The sequence below is a fragment of the Schistocerca gregaria genome, chromosome 2, assembly GCF_023897955.1.
Source record: "Schistocerca gregaria isolate iqSchGreg1 chromosome 2, iqSchGreg1.2, whole genome shotgun sequence".
NCBI lineage: Eukaryota > Metazoa > Arthropoda > Insecta > Orthoptera > Acrididae > Schistocerca > Schistocerca gregaria.
Genome location: NC_064921.1, coordinates 624,780,889 through 624,801,778, shown reverse-complemented (window position 1 = coordinate 624,801,778; position 20,890 = coordinate 624,780,889). Strand labels below are relative to the sequence as shown.

Genomic DNA, 20,890 nt, shown 5'->3' with positions numbered 1-20,890 from the left:
CTAGTATTTTACTGGTGGAAATCTGAATAAGTGTTTGGGTGCAGTCTTTTCACAAGCAATATGGCCTTTAGAATGTATATGTTTATAACAGTTGACACCTCTGTTTTTGGAAACAAGTTGCAACAAGATTCCCTATATTTTGCTCCACGTATTATTCTCACACCACTTTTTTGAAGAATGAGTAACTTATCTAGATTAGCTATGGTTGTTGCCCCCCAAATTTCAATACCATAGTTCAAGTGAGAGGAGAAAAGAGCATGGTATGCAGTCTTTAGGACTACGGTGTCTCTACAGAACTTGCTAATAGTACTGATTGCAAATATATTTTTTGACAACTTAGTTGCTAGGGAGTTAATATGTGTGTCCCATTTCAAGTTGCACTAGACTCTTTCTTTACCAATTTGTTGCCCATGTATAATTTAATTTCATTATTCAAACTACTTTTGTTAAACTCCATCAAACATGTTTTACTGGTGCTTACATTTAAGTGGCTTTCATTAAAAAACTGAACAATTTGTTTTGTCACATTATTACACTTGGCCTCTAGTTCATTACATGTTACCTTTTTACATACAATGGATGTGTCATCGGCATACAGAACAATTTTGGAATTAATAGTGCAGTATTTAATCTCATTTACAGAGATCAAGAACAGAAGGGGGCCCAACACCGAGCCCTGGGGCAGGCCATATTTTATGCAAGTGATCTCTGATTTGTATACACCACTTTCCATTTTAAGTAGAACAAACTGTTTTCTATTGCTCATATAACGCTTTATTAGTCATAATCAGTGCCTCTAATGCCCATGTTCCGTAGCTTGTCTAATAGGATGTCAACGTTCACACAATCAAAGTCTTTTTCCAGGTCTAGGTATACACCTGCCACACGTTCCTTGCTTTCAATACCCCCTAACACCTCTTCAATTAGTTGAGCAGCTGCAGTGCTACTTGATTTACCTTTTAGAAATCCATTTTGATTTTAGAACACCAGGTTGTGTATTTGGGAAAAGACAGGAAGGACTGAGACTGATCTGTAGTTTTCAATTTTGTTGTTGTCACCTTTCTTAAAAATGGGTGTTACCACTTGCTATTTTTAGTCTGTCTGGAAAGGTGCCTGATTCTATTATATTGTTGACTGCTGCAGACAGAGGTACAGAGACATTTTGGCTACAGGCTTTTAAAACATTAGTATTTAGGCCATCATGCCCAGCTGAATTAGAGGGTTTTAGAGAGGGTTTGTGCTCCCTGCCGCCGTTGGATAAGCAGCTGCAGCAGCAAGTCGTATAACCCTAGCTTACTTATTTGTTAGATAGTTTAATTAACTTCTTTGCGTGTTTTTGGGTACTTGCATTGTTTAATTCATATATTTCGGGCGTATTATAGTATTTGACAGTTGTAGCATCGCGCTTTAGGGTTTACTTCGTAGATTCTTATTTAAATTGCGTGTGAGTTTCGTATAGGAGGTGCAATTTCGAGTTGTAGTTACTGTAATCGTAAATTCAGCAGATTGTAGCGCAGTCGTTAGGCGTTTGTACAGGTTAGTTGATACATTCTTTGCGTGTTCCTGTTGCGTTATCTAGGCACGGACTCGTGTTTCGGTAACTGTTGTTAAACATCGATTAGAATGGACAGGGACTGCGATTGCTGTGTTCGGATGAGGGCTGACTTGGCATCCCTTCGCTCACAGCTGCAATCGGCACTGACTTCGGTCGCGTACCTTGAGGCTGTTGCCAATGGGCACCACTGTGGGGAGCAGGACTCGGGTATCACGGGGATGTCAACCTCGTCCCGTCTGTCCCCAGATCGGTCTGCCGCTGTGGTTGCCCCGGTTGCTGCCCATAGTGGGGCTGAGCCCTCGCCTGTGGTTGATTGGGAGGTCGTTCCAAGGCGTGGCAGGCAGCGAAAGGCATCCCCGGAGGCTGATCAGAAAGCCTCCCCGGTGCGTCTGACAAACAGGTTTCAGGCACTGTCTCTGGTTGAGCCAGATGCAGATGCCTGCCCTGTTTCAGAGGATCATTCTCAGCCTTCAAGGTCCGGGCAATCGCAGAGGGTGGGCTTACTGGTAGTTGGGAGCTCCAATGTTAGGCGCGTAATGGGGCCCCTTAGGGATACGGCGGCTAAGGAGGGGAAGAAATCCAGTGTGCACTCCGTGTGCATTCCGGGAGGAGTCATTCCTGATGTGGAAAGGGTCCTTCCGGATGCCATGAAGAGCACAGGGTGCAGCCAGCTGCAGTTGGTGGCACATGTCAGCACTAATGACGTGTGTCGCTTTGGATCTGAGGAAATTCTCTCTGGATTCCAGCGGCTATCTGATTTGGTGAAGGCTGCCGGTCTTGCTTACGAGATGAAGGCAGAGCTCACCATCTGCAGCATCGTTGACAGAACCGACTGCGGACCTTTGGTGCAGAGCCGGGTGGAGGGTCTGAATCAGAGGCTCAGACGGTTTTGCGACCGTATTGGCTGCAGATTCCTTGACTTGCGCCATAGGGTGGTAGGGTTTCGGGTTCCGCTGAATACGTCAGGAGTTCACTACACTCAGCTGGCGGCTACATGGGTAGCGGAGGTTGTGTGGCGTGGACTGGGCGGTTTTTTTAGGTTAGAAGGCCTCGGGAAAGTGCGGGATGGGCTGCAATGTCAAAGGGTGCTTGGCAATTACAGGACGTGCTTGGATCAAGGAACAGTCGGAATTATAGTTGTAAATTGTTGTAGTTGCGCTGGAAAAGTCCCTGAGCTTCAAACGCTAATAGAAAGCACAGAAGCTGATATCGTTATAGGTACAGAAAGCTGGCTAAAGCCTGAAATAAGTTCTGCAGAAATTTTTACGAAGTCTCAGACGGTGTTCAGGAAAGATAGATTAGGCAGAATTGGTGGTGGAGTGTTTGTGTCTGTTAGTAGTGGTTTATCTTGTAGTGAAGTCGAAGTAGATACTCCGTGCGAATTGGTGTGGGTGGGGGTTATACTTAACAGCCAAATTAAGTTAATAATTGGCTCCTTCTACCGACCCCCAGACTCCGATGATACAGTTGCGGAACAGTTCAGAGAAAGTTTGAGTCTCGTAACAAATAAATACCCCACTCATACGGTTATAGTTGGTGGGGACTTCAACCTACCCTCGGTATGTTGGCAAAAATACTTGTTCAAAACCGGTGGTAGGCAGAAAACGTCTTCCGAGATTGTCCTAAATGCATTCTCCGAAAATTATTTCGAGCAGTTAGTCCACAAACCCACGCGAATTGTAAATGGTTGCGAAAACACACTTGACCTCTTGGCCACAAACAATCCAGAGCTGATACAGAGCATCATGACTGATACAGGGATTAGTGATCACAAGGTCATTGTAGCTAGGCTCAATACCATTTCTTCCAAACCCATCAGAAACAAACACAAAATAATTTTATTTAAAAAAGCGGATAAAGTGCCACTAGAAGCCTTCCTAAAAGACAATTTCCATTCCTTCCGAACTGACTATGCGAATGTAGACGAGATGTGGCTCAAATTCAAAGATATAGTAGCAACAGCAATTGAGAGATTCATACCTCATAAATTGGTAAGAGATGGAACGGATCCCCCGTGGTACACAAAAAAGGTCCGAACGCTGTTGCAGAGGCAACGCGAAAAGCATGCGAAGTTCAGAAGAACGCGAAATCCCGAAGATGGGCTAAAATTTACAGACGTGTGAAATTTGGCACGTACTTCGATGCGAGATGCCTTTAATAGGTTCCACAACGAAACATTGTCTCGAAATTTGGTAGAAAATCCGAAGAAATTCTGGTCGTATGTAAAGTACACAAGTGGCAAGACGCAGTCAATACCTTCGCTGCGCAGTGCCGATTGTACTGTTATCGACGACTGTGCTGCTAAAGCGGAGTTATTGAACGCAGTTTTCCGAAATTCCTTCACCAGGGAAGACGAATGGAATATTCCAGAATTTGAAACACGAACATCTGCTAGCATGAGTTTCTTAGAAGTAGATACCTTAGGGGTTGCGAAGCAACTCAAATCGCTTGATACGGGCAAGTCTTCAGTTCCAGATTGTATACCGATTAGGTTCCTTTCAGATTACGCTGATACTATAGCTCCCTACTTAGCACTCATATACAACCGCTCGCTCACCGATAGATCTGTACCTACAGATTGGAAAATTGCGCAAGTTGCACCAGTGTTCAAGAAGGGTAGTAGGAGTAATCCATTTAACTACAGACCTATATCATTGACGTCGGTTTGCAGTAGGGTTTTGGAGCATATACTGTATTCAAACATTATGAACCACCTCGAAGGGAATGATCTATTGACACGTAATCAGCATGGCTTCAGAAATCATCGCTCTTGTGCAACGCAGCTAGCTCTTTATTCGCACGAAGTGATGGCCGCTATCGACAGGGGATCTCAAGTTGATTCCGTATTTCTAGATTTCCGGAAAGCTTTTGACACCGTTCCTCACAAGTGACTTCTAATCAAGGTGCGGAGCTATGGGGTATCGTCTCAGTTGCGCGACTGGATTCGTGATTTTCTGTCAGGAAGGTCGCAGTTCGTAGTAATAGACGGCAAATCATCGAGTAAAACTGAAGTGATATCAGGTGTTCCCCAGGGAAGCGTCCTGGGACCTCTACTGTTCCTGATCTATATAAATGACCTGGGTGACAATCTGAGCAGTTCTCTTAGACTGTTCGCAGATGATGTTGTAATTTACCATCTAGTAAGGTCATCCAAAGACCAGTATCAGCTGCAAAGCGATTTAGAAAAGATTGCTGTATGGTGTGTCAGGTGGCAGTTGACGCTAAATAACGAAAAGTGTGAGATGATCCACATGAGTTCCAAAAGAAATCCGTTGAAATTCGATTACTCGATAAATAGTACAATTCTCAAGGCTGTCAATTCAACTAAGTACCTGGGTGTTAAAATTACGAACAACTTCAGTTGGAAGGACCACATAGATAATATTGTCGGGAAGGCGAGCCAAAGGTTGCGTTTCATTGGCAGGACACTTAGCAGATGCAACAAGTCCACTAAAGAGACAGCTTACACTACACTCGTTCGTCCTCTGTTAGAATATTGCTGCGCAGTGTGGGATCCTTACCAGGTGGGATTGACGGAGGACATCGAAAGGGTGTAAAAAAGGGCAGCTCGTTTTGTATTATCGCGTTATAGGGGAGAGAGTGTGGCAGATATGATACACGAGTTGGGATGGAAGTCATTACAGCATAGACGTTTTTCGTCGCGGCGAGACCTTTTTACGAAATTTCAGTCACCAACTTTCTCTTCCGAATGCGAAAATATTTTGTTGAGCCCAACCTACATAGGTAGGAATGATCATCAAAATAAAATAAGAGAGATCAGAGCTCGAACAGAAAGGTTTAGGTGTTCGTTTTTCCCGCTCGCTGTTCGGGAGTGGAATAGTAGAGAGATAGTATGATTGTGGTTCGATGAACCCTCTGCCAAGCACTTAAATGTGAATTGCAGAGTAGTCATGTAGATGTAGATGATGCCCATTATTTCCGCAGAGTTTGTGGGGGCTAGATATATACTATGGTCACATGTATTACCTTTAAAACTGTAGTGCATGTTTTTATGTTCGTCATTTATGGCTTCCCCTATGGAAGAAAAATATTCATTAATAATATTGGCAATTTCTAGTTGATCTTTTATGAGCATGCCATTGTGGTTAATAGTAAAGTCCATACAGGATTTGTCATTGCAGGTTATAAAACTGTTTATGACTGCCCAGACACCAGCAGTTATGTTGTGTGAGTTTTGAAGCTTATTTGCAACATAGTTGCTCCTGGTCTGTGTGAGTAAGTCCTTATAGTGTGCTTGATATATTTTGAAGGCTTCCTTTAGCTCAGGAATCTCTCTATTATTCAGCATTGCACTGTGGAGCAGTTTTAATTTTTCCCTCACTTCAGTGACATTACTATTTACCCAAATATTTTTGTTCATATTTTTTGTTTGTTTCATTTTTGTGATTACAACTGGTCATGTGATATCAAAGCAGTAATAGAAGTCAGCAGCAAAGCTATCATATGAAAAGCTATTATTTTAAAACCATTTTATTTGTATTAGCATGCAGTTTAGTCTATTTATGTTGTCATTATGCATTATTCTTTTAGTTACAAACTGTTGCTTTGTGGTGACAGTGGGGGCCTCATGGAGCTCCAATTTAAGCTGTACTGCATGGTGATCTGAGATGGATAGTTTTAAAACCGATGCACTGTGGGATAGGTGGGTCATTTTTGTTATTATTATGTTGTCAAGACATGTTTTACTATTGCCAATTTCTCTAGTGGGTTCCCGAATGAGTGGGGTCAGGTTAAATTCATCACACAGATGATGTAACTTTTTTGGTGATGACATCATTTGTTAATAAATCTATATTTATATCCGCTGTAACTATAATATTTACATGACCATTTGGCCCAGGAAATGTTGTGTCTATATATACAAGCAAGTCAGAAAGATTTACAAAAAAGGTATCTGTATTTGCTGCACGTGGCCTGTAAACACCGATAACTGTTATGTTATCTCTACCCCATTTTAGGTTTATTGCAGCAAACTCTGAGACTCCTTCCAAGCAGAAGGCACTCACATCAATAACATTAAAATTACTTTCATTTACAGTGAAAATTGCTACACCTCCCCCAGTCTTGTCTTTTTCTACTGAAGGCTGTGCAGAATTTCATACACAGTGGTTGACTAATGCTAATCAGAGCTTCATTGTACCAATGTTCAGTTACAACTAATATATCGGGTTTGTCAATCCATGAAATTACATCTAGATCATTATGCTTATTTCTAAGACTACCAAGATTCTGTTGGATGATTTTAAGGCATTGTTAAATCACTCATAGCATTGTCAGTCACATTACTTTTCTCAAACATCTCATATTATTCCTCCTGGAATTTTATATCTGTGCATATACATGATGTGAAAAGATTATGATTCATTTATAAAATTTGGTTATGAGGTGTGAGTCACATAAAAAGAACTCGAGTGACTAAATAGGTACCATGTGATAATAAAAAGATAATTCAGTCATCATCATCATCTTGGACAGTTTCCAGCCTCTGGCTGGGTCTGTATGGAACATAGGCCTCACCATCATCTTCTGTCCTGCCACCATCTCTCTGTCTTCACCATGGTCCAGTCTTCTCCTTTCTTCTGGAAGCATTCCTCTACTCCTTTCAGCCATCTGCCTCTCTGTCTTCCTCTTGGTATCTTTCCTTCCAGTTTCATCTTGTGTATCCTCCTAGGTATCCTCTTCTCCTCCATTCTCTTAACATGCCCATACCATCTCAGCCTTGATTTCTCTATCTCCTCCTGTAACAGTTCCACCTTCATTAACTCTCTGATCCTCTCATTTCCTAACCTGTCTATTTTTGTCACTACAATACTGTTTCTCAAGAATTTCATCTCACTAGCTTGTACTTTGCTTTTCCCTCTTCCTTTCATAAACCAGGTTTCACACGCATATGTCAGGATTGGGACATAGTATGACTGGTATATAACCTTTTTACTGATTTTTGGGTACATCCTTGCTCCATATCAGGCTTCTGACACTCTTCCGAAATGCTTCTGCTTTTCTCCCTCGCTCGTATATTTCTCTGTCGTTTTTTTTTTTTTTTTTTCATCTTCCTGTATCAGGATTCCTATTTACTTGAAACTCTCCACTCTCCTCAATTGTTCCCCACCAATTGCTATTCCCATTGTTCCTCTCTCCTTCTTTCTTATTGTGATAATCATCTCACTCTTACTTATACTAAATTTCATCCTGTATTCTTGTACTTTTCATTTCCATACATCCAACCGCTCTTGTACTTCCTCCTCCTTATTCCCCAAAATCATCAGATCATCTGCAAACACCATAGCTTTCATCTTCCTTTCACCAATTACTTGTGCTACTGTACTCATTATATCATCCATCACTACAATGAAGAGTAAAGGTGAAAGTGCGCTTCCCGGCCTCAAGCCATTCCTTTGTTCAATCCAAGCTGATCTCTCTCCTCCCACTTTCACACAGCTCACACTTCCATGATACATTTCCCTTATCCCCTAAGTAATCTGTTTTGCTACTCCTATGTTCTCCAGAGCTTTCCACACTTTGCTTCTGTGTAAACTATCATATGCTTTTTCAGTGTCCAGGAAGGTCATTAGTAGATTTATTCCACATTGATAGTTCTGTTCCTGCAGTTGTCTTACAGCAAAAATAAAGATGCACTGTGGACCTTCCTGTTATGAAGCCATGCTGCTCTTCCCTCATTCTTCCTTCTAATTTTGCTTGAATTAATGCTTCCAAAATTTTCTCAAAAATCTTCGCACAATGACTCATCAGGGTTATTCCCCAATAGTTCTTGCACTCTTTTCTATTTCCTTTCTTAAAGATCGGGATAATTATTCCCTTCTTCCAGTCTTCTGGGATCATCTTCTGTCTCCACAAAATTTTCATTACTTGATATAGCCTTTGTATCCCCACCTCTCCTGCTGCTCTCACCATCTCTACACTTAGCTCATCCAGACCTGGTGACTTCCTCCCTTCATCTTGCCCAATGCCTTTTCCACTTCTTCCCATGTACTGTCTTTTTCTATTTGCTGTTCCTCCTCTTTTTTCTCCTTGGCTTGCTCTTCCTCATCTAGGTCTCCATTCAGGTTCAGGAGTTCTTCAAAATACTCCTTCCATGTATTCTTGAGTTCCTCCTTATTCTCTACATCTTTTCCACTTTTGTTCACTATTCGAGCATAATCCCTTCTCTTGTCTCTACTGTTCTCTTAAGGAACCATACCCTAAATGCTCTATTCTTCTTCTGTACTATATCCTTTGTTTTATAATTACACAAGGCTGTTTCTTTCAATCTCTTTTTGTTGCTTGTACTCCCACATACTGCTTTTGCCGCACTTACTGATGTTCCCTTGAATCTACCCCATTCCTCTTCTACCATTTTTGGTTCTTCTTTCCTCCACTGATTTCCTTTGCTACTTGTACGTACTATAGCCTGCTTTCTTTCTCCTTCAACTTTCATGCCCTTATATGTCTTTCCTTGTTTTCTGTCCCTTTATTATCTTTAGTCCCTCTCAGGTTCATTACCAGCAAACGGTGGTTGCTATCCAAAGCCTCTGATCATATTGTCTTAATGTCAGCGATGTTCTTATTCATCTCACTATTGTACAGGAAGTAGTCAACTATCAACTTTCTCCTTAAGTATTGAACCAGGAGTTCCCAACCATCAAGCCGTTCTTTTGACAGAACTCCGATAGTCTTCCACCTTCGTCAATTCCAGCAGCAACAACCCTCTGGTCTAAGCACACTTTTGCAGCCTTGTCTTTCTCTTCCTATGTGTGCATTGAAATCCCCCATTACTATCATATTCTTCCTTCCCATCTGCTTCTGCATGTCCTCGTCAAACTCTTGCTTCTCCTCAGAAGTGCAACCCACCTGTGGCGCATACATTTGTATTACCTCTATGGTCATCTCCTTGAGTGATATTATGGTCTTCATCATCCTATCACTTACTCTCTTCACTTCCTCTTGTAATCCACCTCTTACCACTATTCTGACTCAAATTCTCCTTCCCTCCACATTTCCACTCCAGTACGATCGGTAACCTTTCCTCTGTTCTCTCCTTCCTTCTCCTTTCCATCTTGTTTCAGTTAACCCCAATAGGTCTAACTTCTTTCTTTCCATCATATCTACCATCTCCTCCACCTTTACAGTCAATGTTTGTATATTTAATGTTCCAAGTCTTAGTCCTTGTTTATAGCCAGTTTGTCGTCGATTAAATCTGTCCTTTCTGAGGCCAGTTCTATTTTTGAAAGCGGAAATCATAATCCACTACTGGCTTGCTGGGCCTATCGTAACTTCACCAGAGTCCTGTTAGCCATCACTTTTCAGGGTTCCTGTAGGATGTTCACAGCTACCATAGCAGTCCCGGGACATACGCAGTCCCCACTGTACCTCGCTCCTGCAGGCAATCCCTACTTCATGCCATTGCCCGTCTCTCACGATTTGGACGAGGCACTGGACTTGTGGGAGATAATTCAATAACTTACAAAAAGTTCATCTAACAGCCAGTGTAATCAAACATGAGTAAATGGAGAGAAAAATAGGGTTGTAAATACAGTACCTCCCTTAAGTAAGGCAGAAGATTGGGTGAACACACGAGTTAATGATTCAATGCTTATGTGGAATAACATACGTAAAACTGCTATTTAATAAAAATCAGGAATACTTAAGTGACTAGGAACCTTTGCTGGCAAAATAAGAGTGTAAAAAAAGATCTATTTGAAACAGAAAGAAAGAACTGTAAATCTAAAAAAGTTGTCTACGACTATTTTGCCAAATGACTTTACAAATAACACCAGTGGACTGAGTCCCATTCTGAGCTTGGAACAGGTGTAACTTACCAATTCACATTTTTAGATATTCTGAGAAGGAATATCTTGTACTATTTTTAATAAATCTTTGATACACAGCATGAGGCAAGGGCTTATCACAAAATAATGAGATCTGACAACTATCATCTGAAAGAGAAAGCTGGCCTGCAAGGAGTGTTAAAAAAAATTCACATTTCATAATAATGACGGTTTAGATAGAATGCAGTCAAGTGATAGTGTGAGGTGTAGAAAGCTTTGCTAAGATTAAAGGTGTCTTATTTGCCAGTAGAATTGATGAAAATAGCACAAAAATTGGCTTGAGTAACTACTTTCATAAGAAAACAGGAAGTTTTCAGTTGGATGTTTCTGTTTAATATTAACCATTACAAATTTTCATGTCACTATTATTATTATACATTGTTTTTCCCATAACCACAATAATTAATTATGGTCCCTGTATCAAGTTCCATATATCTTCTTTTCTTCTAAGTTTTTTCATGATCTTGATCACGCTAAGCATCACAGCTGACATTAATGTTAATGATCAATTTGGAAACCACTTCAGTTGAGGTGGATTTCATTAGTCATTAACATAATTTTCTTCGCCTTGAAAGTGGCTCCTTGATATTAGTTTCAGTGCAAATGCACAAACATTGTCCTCCTACAGGAACTAGGATGTGCAAGTAATGAGCTTCATGAATGAGGACTGCTGTATTGCATAATGTGATTAGTTGGAAACTTGAGCTGGATGGTAGCATGTCCATATGGCCAAAGTGGTTAACACAACCATTCTTAAGAAGTGATAGATCTGGATTTGAGCCTGGTTCAGCAAAAAACTTCAACTTTCACCATTGTATTATGCAAATGCCCTGTGTGGATAACCATCACAGTTTCCCACCAATCCTTTTCCTTTCCTTCCCCTTCCTACATTTCATGCTTACATGTATGTACCAGCCGTGAAGGCCAACAGAATGGACACAACTCAGATATATACATTTAATTAATACAGATTAAAACTGTCTGCTTGACAAGAACACAGTTTTCATCCGTCACTGTGCCAGGTTGTTTCAAAACAGTGCACACACTGCTGCAAATTAAAGCTTCATTCTGAAAGTTCCAATACTGTTTGGGTTCCTGTTGATCATCTGTATGGTGAGTGATTACTTTTATTACTTCTATGAGTATTCAAATTTTATTTCCCAATTTTTTTCTTGACATACCTATCCATTATGTTTTATTGCACATTTTATCAGTTCATTCGATTTTAAAAGCCTTGCTTAAGGCTTCAAATACTACGGTTCCAAAAATGCTCTTATCAAGTGGTCCTGTCATTAAAATTTGACTGTTGTTCTGTAGTTGACATTACAGTCTAAATGTCAGAATGCTGAATTCATTTAAACAAACAAATAAGATTAACATTACAGAAATGAGTTTTACTGAAAATAAGCTACTGAAACACCGAAATACACCATACAGATCATTTTTAGGAATGGGGTTTTAGTTACATCTAGCTTAATCTGTAAAAAAGTTTTCTTTACATTCTGATCAGTGATATTTAACATACTTTTGAGATTTAATAATGTTACATCACAGCACACAGAACACAAGTGTATGAGAATATGGTAGAGCATAAACTTTGACTCACGTTTATCGCTGCTCCACGGTGAATGGCATCAAATATTCTACTTCTCCAGCGTTTCATGTCATCAATGTCAAATGAAAGCCGATCAGCTTCACGGTTGATATCCTGGAAACACATCACTCTGTTGCAGATTACAATCCAGGTTTTCGTTAGAGCAGTAATACCGTAACATTCAAAAGGGTTCCTCACATGTAACTTAGTAAATTTTTCCCGTGCAGGCCACACCCTACTTGCCAACACGTTGTCAAGCTTAGGAAAATATGCTTCCTTCAATGGTTCATCCCAGTTGTTCAACTTCTTTACACATCCAAGATTGTTGCTCAACCGTTCAAAGTTGTACCTGAAGAGGAGTTCACAAAAACTGTAAAGTAACTTAATTTCCAAACAAATGCATAGCATTTATCAGGTCAGTGCACACTTCTGACTGTCTCTTTTTTCTGTAATGTAAGGCACAAACAACAGTATATCCACAATAAACCAAGGTTTATTTTTCTTCTATATACACGGGAACATCAGTTGAAAAGGCAGGTACAAACACAGAAACAATCCAGGCTCTGATACAAGCAGTTGCCGACAGTAAGTAAGAACAAAATATGAGAATGATTGCTTTCTGCACTGTGCTTATAAAGACGAGGGCTCTGGTGGACAGCGTGGTGGATGCCATGCTGTGTGCACAAGTCCTGTGGCCCTCCGTAGGTGCCTCTCGAGTCTGGTCCATGCAGATGCCTTTGGCAGAATATTCAATGTGTAACATGCCAGTGGCCTGGTACTGCAGTGTGAATTACCAAATATTACATACAGGGTTATAGCATTTTTACACAATGGAAATTCCACACGCAAAATCAAACAACTGCTCATCTTCAGTTACTTGTTGTATGACACCTTAAACAATTTAATACTGCTGGAAGGATGTGGAGGGTCTTTCATTTGCAATTTTTAGGTATTTATTGGCACTTTTTAACAAAAGATGGGAATTAATTTTATGAATTATTTATTAATTAAAGAATTACATAGAAATAAACACCATTAAGCATACAAATGTTTCATTACTTAATTTTTACATAAAATATGTAATGTTAAGAGCTGTTAAAATTATTATTTTGTAGACTTTTACATAAAGTATAGTGTTTTTATGAAATTACAACGCTTTTGGCTTATTTTGTTGTTTTGATTGTTGAACAATAGCAGCATTTCTGCTGACCATATTCAGTATTGTGTAGAATACAGTCTGAGGCCATTTTTTGGAGTTCCAGCTTGCATCATCATTCGCTGACAGCTCATCTGCAATGCCAACTCCACATTTTGTAGAATTATAAAACACATTCATCTCTGTTTTCTTTTTATCTCCTATAGATTCATCAATTTCAATTTTGTGGTGAAGATTAGACTTGAACGACACAACATTGTTTTTCTTTGGTATATGAGAAACAAGTGAAAACCAAACTTAGATGAGTAGATTTCTCTACCATGGGGTTTGCAAATTCAGAATGGATTTGCCACTTCTTCTTACGCATTGTTGTCACAGAAGTTATCTTCTGTTCTACCGGCAGAGATAACATTAGTTCATAGCTCATAAACCATCAAAAGTCACAGAAGTTATCTTCTGTTCTATCGGCAGAGGTAACATTAGTTCATAGCTCATAAACCATCAAAAGTCACAGAAGTTATCTTCTGTTCTATCGGCAGAGGTAACATTAGTTCATAGCTCATAAACCATCAAAAGTCACATTACGGCTTGTTTTTGAAATGGGTTGCACCAGCCGAGTCACCACATCAAATGATTTACTATTTTGTGAAAACAGTCCATCTGGGTGCAACTTGTTGTTGAGGTGGACTTTTGCACAACTTGGCCCCATCTTTACAAAAATAAAATGAACAGCATTGTAGGCAGTATTTTGTAGCTCATTTAGTGGTATAGTATTTCCTTTGTCACTGCCTTCACATGAATTGTGCTCAGTACCACTACTGTCACTGTGCTCACTTACATAATCTCCATTTTCACTGCCATCTGTCATAAAGTTGTTTTCAGTGTCTGGTAATTTCACCTACCAACAACATATATGCTCAGACTCCCTTTCTTCATTTTTCGTTTTGAATAAAAACACCAAAAAACACGAAACATTCATGAAAAAAGATGAATTGAAAAATGGCACAGAAATACTACATTGCAGTTGTTGAAGGGTCAAAAATACCCTCTTCCAGTTTGCACTTGTTTATCTCCTTTCACGGACAGCAGTTGGCAGAGAACATGCACGCATTAGGGACGGGAGTTCAATAACTAGCGCTACTGAGAACTTCAACAATGTGCAACTGTGCAACAAAGAACTACCAACAAAACAAAATGAGCAGGGTCAAATTGACCCCACCACATCCTCACTGGGTTAAAGCCACCACAACTTTTCCAGGTTAAGAAAAATTATAGAGGCATGGACAAACAAATGCATATCTCCACAGAATCAGTCACACAGATTATTTATCAGTGGTTGTCCATACTTACTGGTGAGGGGAGATAGAAACCATGTGGCAACAGAAATGAAGAAGATTATTGTGAATGGAAAGATTATTGTCATCTTTGGATAACTCATGCTTCTCATTAACAGTTATTCAGTAGCTGCAATGGAAAGTCTTGGATGTAATTCAAGTTATAATTGATAGGACCAATGTCCATTCAGCTGTAAATGAATATAATGACTGTGAATATTAACACGTGTTCAATAGCCTCAACAGCAATTTCTTTTTTTATATACCTACCATCTAAATAGAACAGACAGAAATAACATTTTCTTTAATAATAATAATAGTAATAATAATAATAATGATGATGTTGTTGTACTGATCAATAATCTGGTGCAATTCTTTCAATTAGTGCCAGTTCGGTGATGTGCATGCCTCTGAGCCAGTAGTGGACACCCATATAGGTACTAACGAGATCTGGTGTTGCTTAACTTTAATGATTTTTTTCTTTTTTGTTGAGGGGGGGGGGGGCATCTAACTCAGCAAGACCATTCACAATAAATAACTGAAAGTTGCCACTGAATTATGGTCTTTATGATGAAGGCAGTATCTCATTCTAACCATAGGTTAGCTACAAACAATATATAAAATAAAGGAGACCTATTCCAGACAAGAAGTGAAACAATTAGCCCTTAAATAATAATAAGTATTACTTTCTTACTCAGCATAGTCATTGACTGGAAATACCCAGTACATAAAATTTTTGGTCTCCTTACAACAGTATTATTTTCTCTTCTCATTTATGTGGATGGAGTATGCAATAATAGCATCACACTAGTAGATTGTACTACTCCATGAAGTTGTAGTATTACTTTTAAATGCTCTTTGAATGGTGTAAATGAATGCCTGTTGGATGCAGAATGCATTAAATGTGTCTGCTTGGAGATCTGAAGCGAGTAGTACACACAAACCTCAAGTATTTGCCATGTTCTTCTTTGGAAATACTGCAATATAGACAACATTATTGTGATAACATGGATAAAATTATTGATTCAGCATAACAGATTCCATATTTCAAAGTCAGAACTGCAAGAATGAAATGAATATCTTGGATTGTAAACATGACTGATCTGAATGAACCACAGCTTCTAAAACATTATTACTGAAATCTGATTGAAGACACATAATCTTGCTGAAATCTGACTGAAGACACAAAATCATCTTCATTTTATGTGTATTGTACCACTAGAATCAGACAGATTTTGAACTGAATGCTAAATAGTACATTAATTTGCGGCTGATGAGGCACAATCATATTTTTTTATGATGAATATGGGATTGTTTCAGCAACTAATAACTGTAAGAGCATGTCTCTATAGAAACCAACTTCAGAAGTTACTTAAAATTAATCAACTTAATTTATTCTTGAAACTGCAGACATTCTGCTTGTGAGATATGTATTTGATATGGCAAACATCAATTTGCTCAGATCTGGATTACAGTTTAGGAAAATCCACCCTCTCTCACTTTTTCTGACATACATGATAGCATTCAAAGATACATTGCAAGTGCCCTATTATAAAATAAGCTCGTAAAATCTATGAGAGGACAACCATGGCACACAGGTTATGCCATGCAATGAAAATTTCTTTCTCCAGTCTTATAAATGAAAATTAACTAAAGCCTCAAAACAAAAGCCTCACATCCTTGACAACATGTAGGTTACCATACCTCAGCCAGCCCTCAGTTGCTGGAAATGCAAGGCCCAAATTATCAGGTCACCAGCATATTTAAACCAAGTCAAGAGCTGAATCAAATGCTGTGTATGGATTTCATGAGGCAGTAATAGTTGGTGGAGTGGAAAAATGGCTGAAAAGAGCCTGGACCTCAGCATAAATGAAGAAATGGAGAACGTTGCCACCCTAACTTTTTGCACCAAGACGAATTTTGTTGAGCTGTTCTAGCCTTACAACTAACCCCACCTTAGAGGTCTGTAAAGCAGAATACTGTGTGGCTGGATATATTGATGATGATGGCTGATTTTGGTCTTGTTGCAATGGTACAAATTGGGGTTATAGTAGATGGTACTACACAAGCCATATGTGATACATGGTAGGACTAGGCCATCTGTAGGATTAATAATCACAACCTATGTCCCTGTCTAAATATAGTCTATGTTTTCTTAGAAACTTCCTCAGCTAGCTCAAAAAAGAAACAATTTAATACAACAAAATCCATATTTATTAAGCATCAGAAGGAAGATGTCATAATGATAAGCAACTATTGCTCAACACCTGAGAGGTAAACGATCAGAAAATCAATATACTGGTGGGACTTGAATAATGGGGCGAAATCATCATGCAAAAATGTAAGTGAGTAAACAACGTGAAAAAGCAACCAAAAAAGAAGAAAGTCAAATTTTTAATAGAGCAAATGTATAATAAGGAATGCTTGTTAATCGATATTAAGATCCAGCACTATAAAACTGATGAAACTCTAATTCTCTTGATGCAAGAACTCTGTTCCGATAAAAGTAATGTGAAGTGGGGCACAGTATCATAAGAACTTCAGAAAATCTGAAAAATACTTCATAAAAAAGAAAAAAATCCATATTTTTAGTATATCACAGGAAGTAGAAATTTTTAGATACAAAACAGAAAATGCAGAGTCACATTGAATAATCAATTAGAATTAAAGCACTATAGCATTCTGGCTAACTTCGATTGTTTGTGCCAGTAAGTATTAATATGTAATAAAATTCAGTATTATTCTAGCTTGTAAAGAGAATGTCCCAGTGGTTCTAGTCATGTGTACATGATATCCCACCTTGCACAAGATAGTCTGCATTCTGCAAGCCTCTTAATCCATCTTAATTGCTTGTGTGGGACACTTCTACCCTTTCCAACACTGGCTTACCCTGCTGTCAATCTGGTAAGAAAGTGCCACCTCTTACCATTCCAAACAGAAATTTGAATTGTGGCCCAACTAATCACTTGAATAGTGATTGCCAATTCATCTTTTTTTTTTTTTTAAAAAAAAGTTTGCACCCTCTCAGAAAACATTTTTTCTTTTAGACACAGACAAATTTTGAAACATCAGTCTAAACCACATAATGCATCCACCAGCAATTTTTACAAAACTAATGGATCACATCTTTGTCAGCCTTTCTTCACCAATATGAAACACACAATATTAACTGAATAATATATTTTGACTAGGAGTGATGGATACACACATTTTTGGCCCTTTGGCATTATGAGTATTTTTTAAATATCATCTTTATTAATTTTAATTTTCTCAAAGCTGAGGCACTGTAAATTACTCTTTATCATGTAGGCTGCACCTGATGATATGACTTTAGGCCCTGAAACTGGTTGTGCATCAATAAAACAAGAATTTTACCAGCTGTCACTGGGATTTTTCTTAACATCATCCAATAAAATTATTTTTCACTAGGCCAACCCAATCATCAGTTCAATGAAGTAGAAAAATAGCTCATATTTCCTTTACACGTTATGACTGTTAGCAAATAGTATGTTACAGCAACTACTACTACTGACAAAAAGAACATGAGAGGAGAATTGCTCCAAGAAACCAACAATATCTCAAAGCAAATGCAGAGAGAGGTAAAATTAACACCCTTCTTAATACTCAAAAATTTTCAGCAGAAATGGCACACAGAAAGACTGTAGACATTTCAAAGAAATTGAGGACATCACGTTAGCAACAAATAAAAAGATACTAGATGGACCACAACAATGAAATAGTACAAGCTGAAACAAAGCAAGCTGTAACTATTCCAACTGCTACTAATCTACTCCTGTCAAATAACAAAATTTTTCCACTTTATATTTCAAATGTGTTAGAGTACTCATATTGGGTGTAAGTTACACATACTTGAAATTTCCAAAATACTATACATGCAATACTTCTCATGAATTCATCATTCAGGTAGTAGTTTTCACTCTGCTGATTGCTATGACGTATCAAGTTTTGCTGGAAATCATATTAATGAAGAGTAAATTATTACTACAGCATGTAATGATCAAAGTGGTATGAGCTAATTAGTAGATTTTAGAGTATGGGCACCACTCATTATAAAGATCTCATTTCATTCTTTCTGGTAACCTGTTTCAGTTTTGTGAAAACTAATTACTTTAGAAGCTATCTGTAACTAAAGATTGCTCACACTCAAATTTACTTTTGCAATCTGAGTCAGTATGCCTGTTATATTCCAGGATTTCATTTGACCACCACACTAATTTTTGGACCAAATGATACCACTCATTATTCAATAAAATCAGTAATTAAGAATTAGTAAATTAATGTAATTTCAAACATGGAAACTTTACTTGTAAGTCAGTAATTCAAAGTGGAGCATCACAAAATAGTTCTGTGACCCTTCTTACATTCTCAACTAACCATATTTTAGTTGAAAAAACTTCTTGTTGAAATCTATAGAGTATCTGTCATAGTAAATTCATAAATTAATACATATTTACAGAAATAACAAAATATCATTATGCTAGTCTTTATATACCACCTACACACTAAAACCTTTAGTCTGTGTCTCAAAAGCACACAAGAAATATTTGTATGAAAATTTCGTTCACATCACATTATAAAATGCATCAAAACCCAATTACAGCATTCCCTGTGCTAGCATCTCCATGGCAATTAAAAATGGTTCAAATGGCTCTGAGCACTATGGGACTTAACTTCTGAGGCCATCGGTCCCCTAGAACTTAGAACTACTTAAACCTTACTAATCTAAGGACATCACACACATCCATGCCCGAGGCAGGATTCGCACCTGCGACCGTAGCACCAACGCGGTTCTGGACTGCAGCACCTAGAACCGCGTGGCCACCACAGTTGGCCCACAGCACTTATTTATTAATCAACATGTAGTCGTTTATCTTTGTGAACCTCTTTGGTAAAATTCAGTCTGTGAGTAACTTCTAGTCTGGTCGTATTTTTGACTCAATAAAATGGACATCTATTCAATTCGGTCACTAAACACGAAGTTCATTGTGCTCAGTTACTGCCCGTGATTAACATTCTATGAGAAATCTGAAACTGATCACTGTGTTGCTGTAACTGCTAATAACTGTGGAAATAAGTCAAATTTACTCAATACTGTATCGAATACATTATTTGAGAATTTTCCACAAAATTAAAGTTTCAGCAATACTACTAACATTCAATAAAGACCTACCAAGTGCAAACCTGAAATGACAGGTAAGACATGTTTCAAACCTTCAATGAAGAAGTAAATCTATACAACTAAAATGGTTAATGTAATAAAAAAGATAAAAAACTTGTTAACTAAACCCTAAGTCCTCATGAGGTAATGGGTTCCACTGAAAATTGTTATACATCTTCTCTTTCTTGGTGCCCCATACTTGGAAACACTGCTCACTTACTCACTCAAAAAAAGTCTTCTCTGTCCTATTTCATTGCTATAAGAACATTTTTGGAGTCTTAAAACTATTTGTCTTTGGTTTGCATCAGACAATTTTGTATTCTGATCATCAATTTGTTGTCATTGCTTTTATTGGACCTTATGAATACATCCATACTCTGCCTTTGCACAAATTCCTCAATGTTTGGCATAGCTGAGTGAATTTCATGATCTGAGCTAGAACAACTTTTGTTCTAGTCAGTACAATCTCATTTTTCAAATGGTCATTTTTCTTTTCAAAGTTAAGTAACTTTCTTTACATGTCACAATTACTTTCCTATTTTCTTCTTGAGGTCACTTGTCCTAGTTGGAGGCACTTCTACATTTTTGGGGCATTTAATAGCAAAATGCTCTGCAAAATTCAAATGAGTCACCTGGAACAGTGACTGTAGGGGTTCTAGTCGGCTTTGGCCTTTAAAATGTCTGCTGAATGTCATCACATGCCCACCATTTGCTCCCCCCCCCCCCCCCTCGCCCCAAGCATGATGTCACAAGCCTATGCCCCTTAGCTATGACATCATCAGCATCATCACATGACATGCTACACCCGCATTCTCTGTGTTGTGTTTCACAATACAAGTTTCACAATACCTGGAACAGTCGCTTCTGTTAAAATGAAACAGACAATCACATCTCCGTAATTTACAAATAATTACAACAAAACATCCAACTACAATGTAGCCATAGAGTCACCATCTTGGACATGTTCAAAAATATTTGAATAATCTGTGATATGCATTATTTTCTAAAATACGGGGTGATTTGAAAAGTTCTCGGGAACACCGCAAGAGGTCAGTGGTAGCAAAACGAGTTTTTCACATGATATTCATTGGACTGTTGCCTGTAAACATGTGCCATATCAGTGTTCTTGGAAGAGAGCTGTGGCGGTGATGTGGCTCTGTTGTTGTACCCGCATAGTGATTTGGGAAGATGGAAAAAATCAAGATTCGAACAGTGATTAAGAACTT

General features: G+C 38.5%; 1 protein-coding gene across 2 annotated transcripts in view; it reads right to left on the bottom strand.

Annotated features, from left to right (window-relative positions):
* LOC126334632 (phenoloxidase 2-like) overlaps positions 1–20,890 on the bottom strand; it is a 210,421-nt gene that overhangs the window by 75,463 nt on the left and 114,068 nt on the right. For both annotated transcript variants that reach the window (XM_049997067.1, XM_049997068.1), the window contains 2 exons: positions 12,194–12,344; positions 12,008–12,109 (listed from right to left, as the gene is read on the bottom strand). In XM_049997067.1, coding sequence (XP_049853024.1) covers positions 12,008–12,109; positions 12,194–12,344 — 253 coding nt within the window. The remainder of the gene's footprint in view (positions 1–12,007; positions 12,110–12,193; positions 12,345–20,890) is intronic.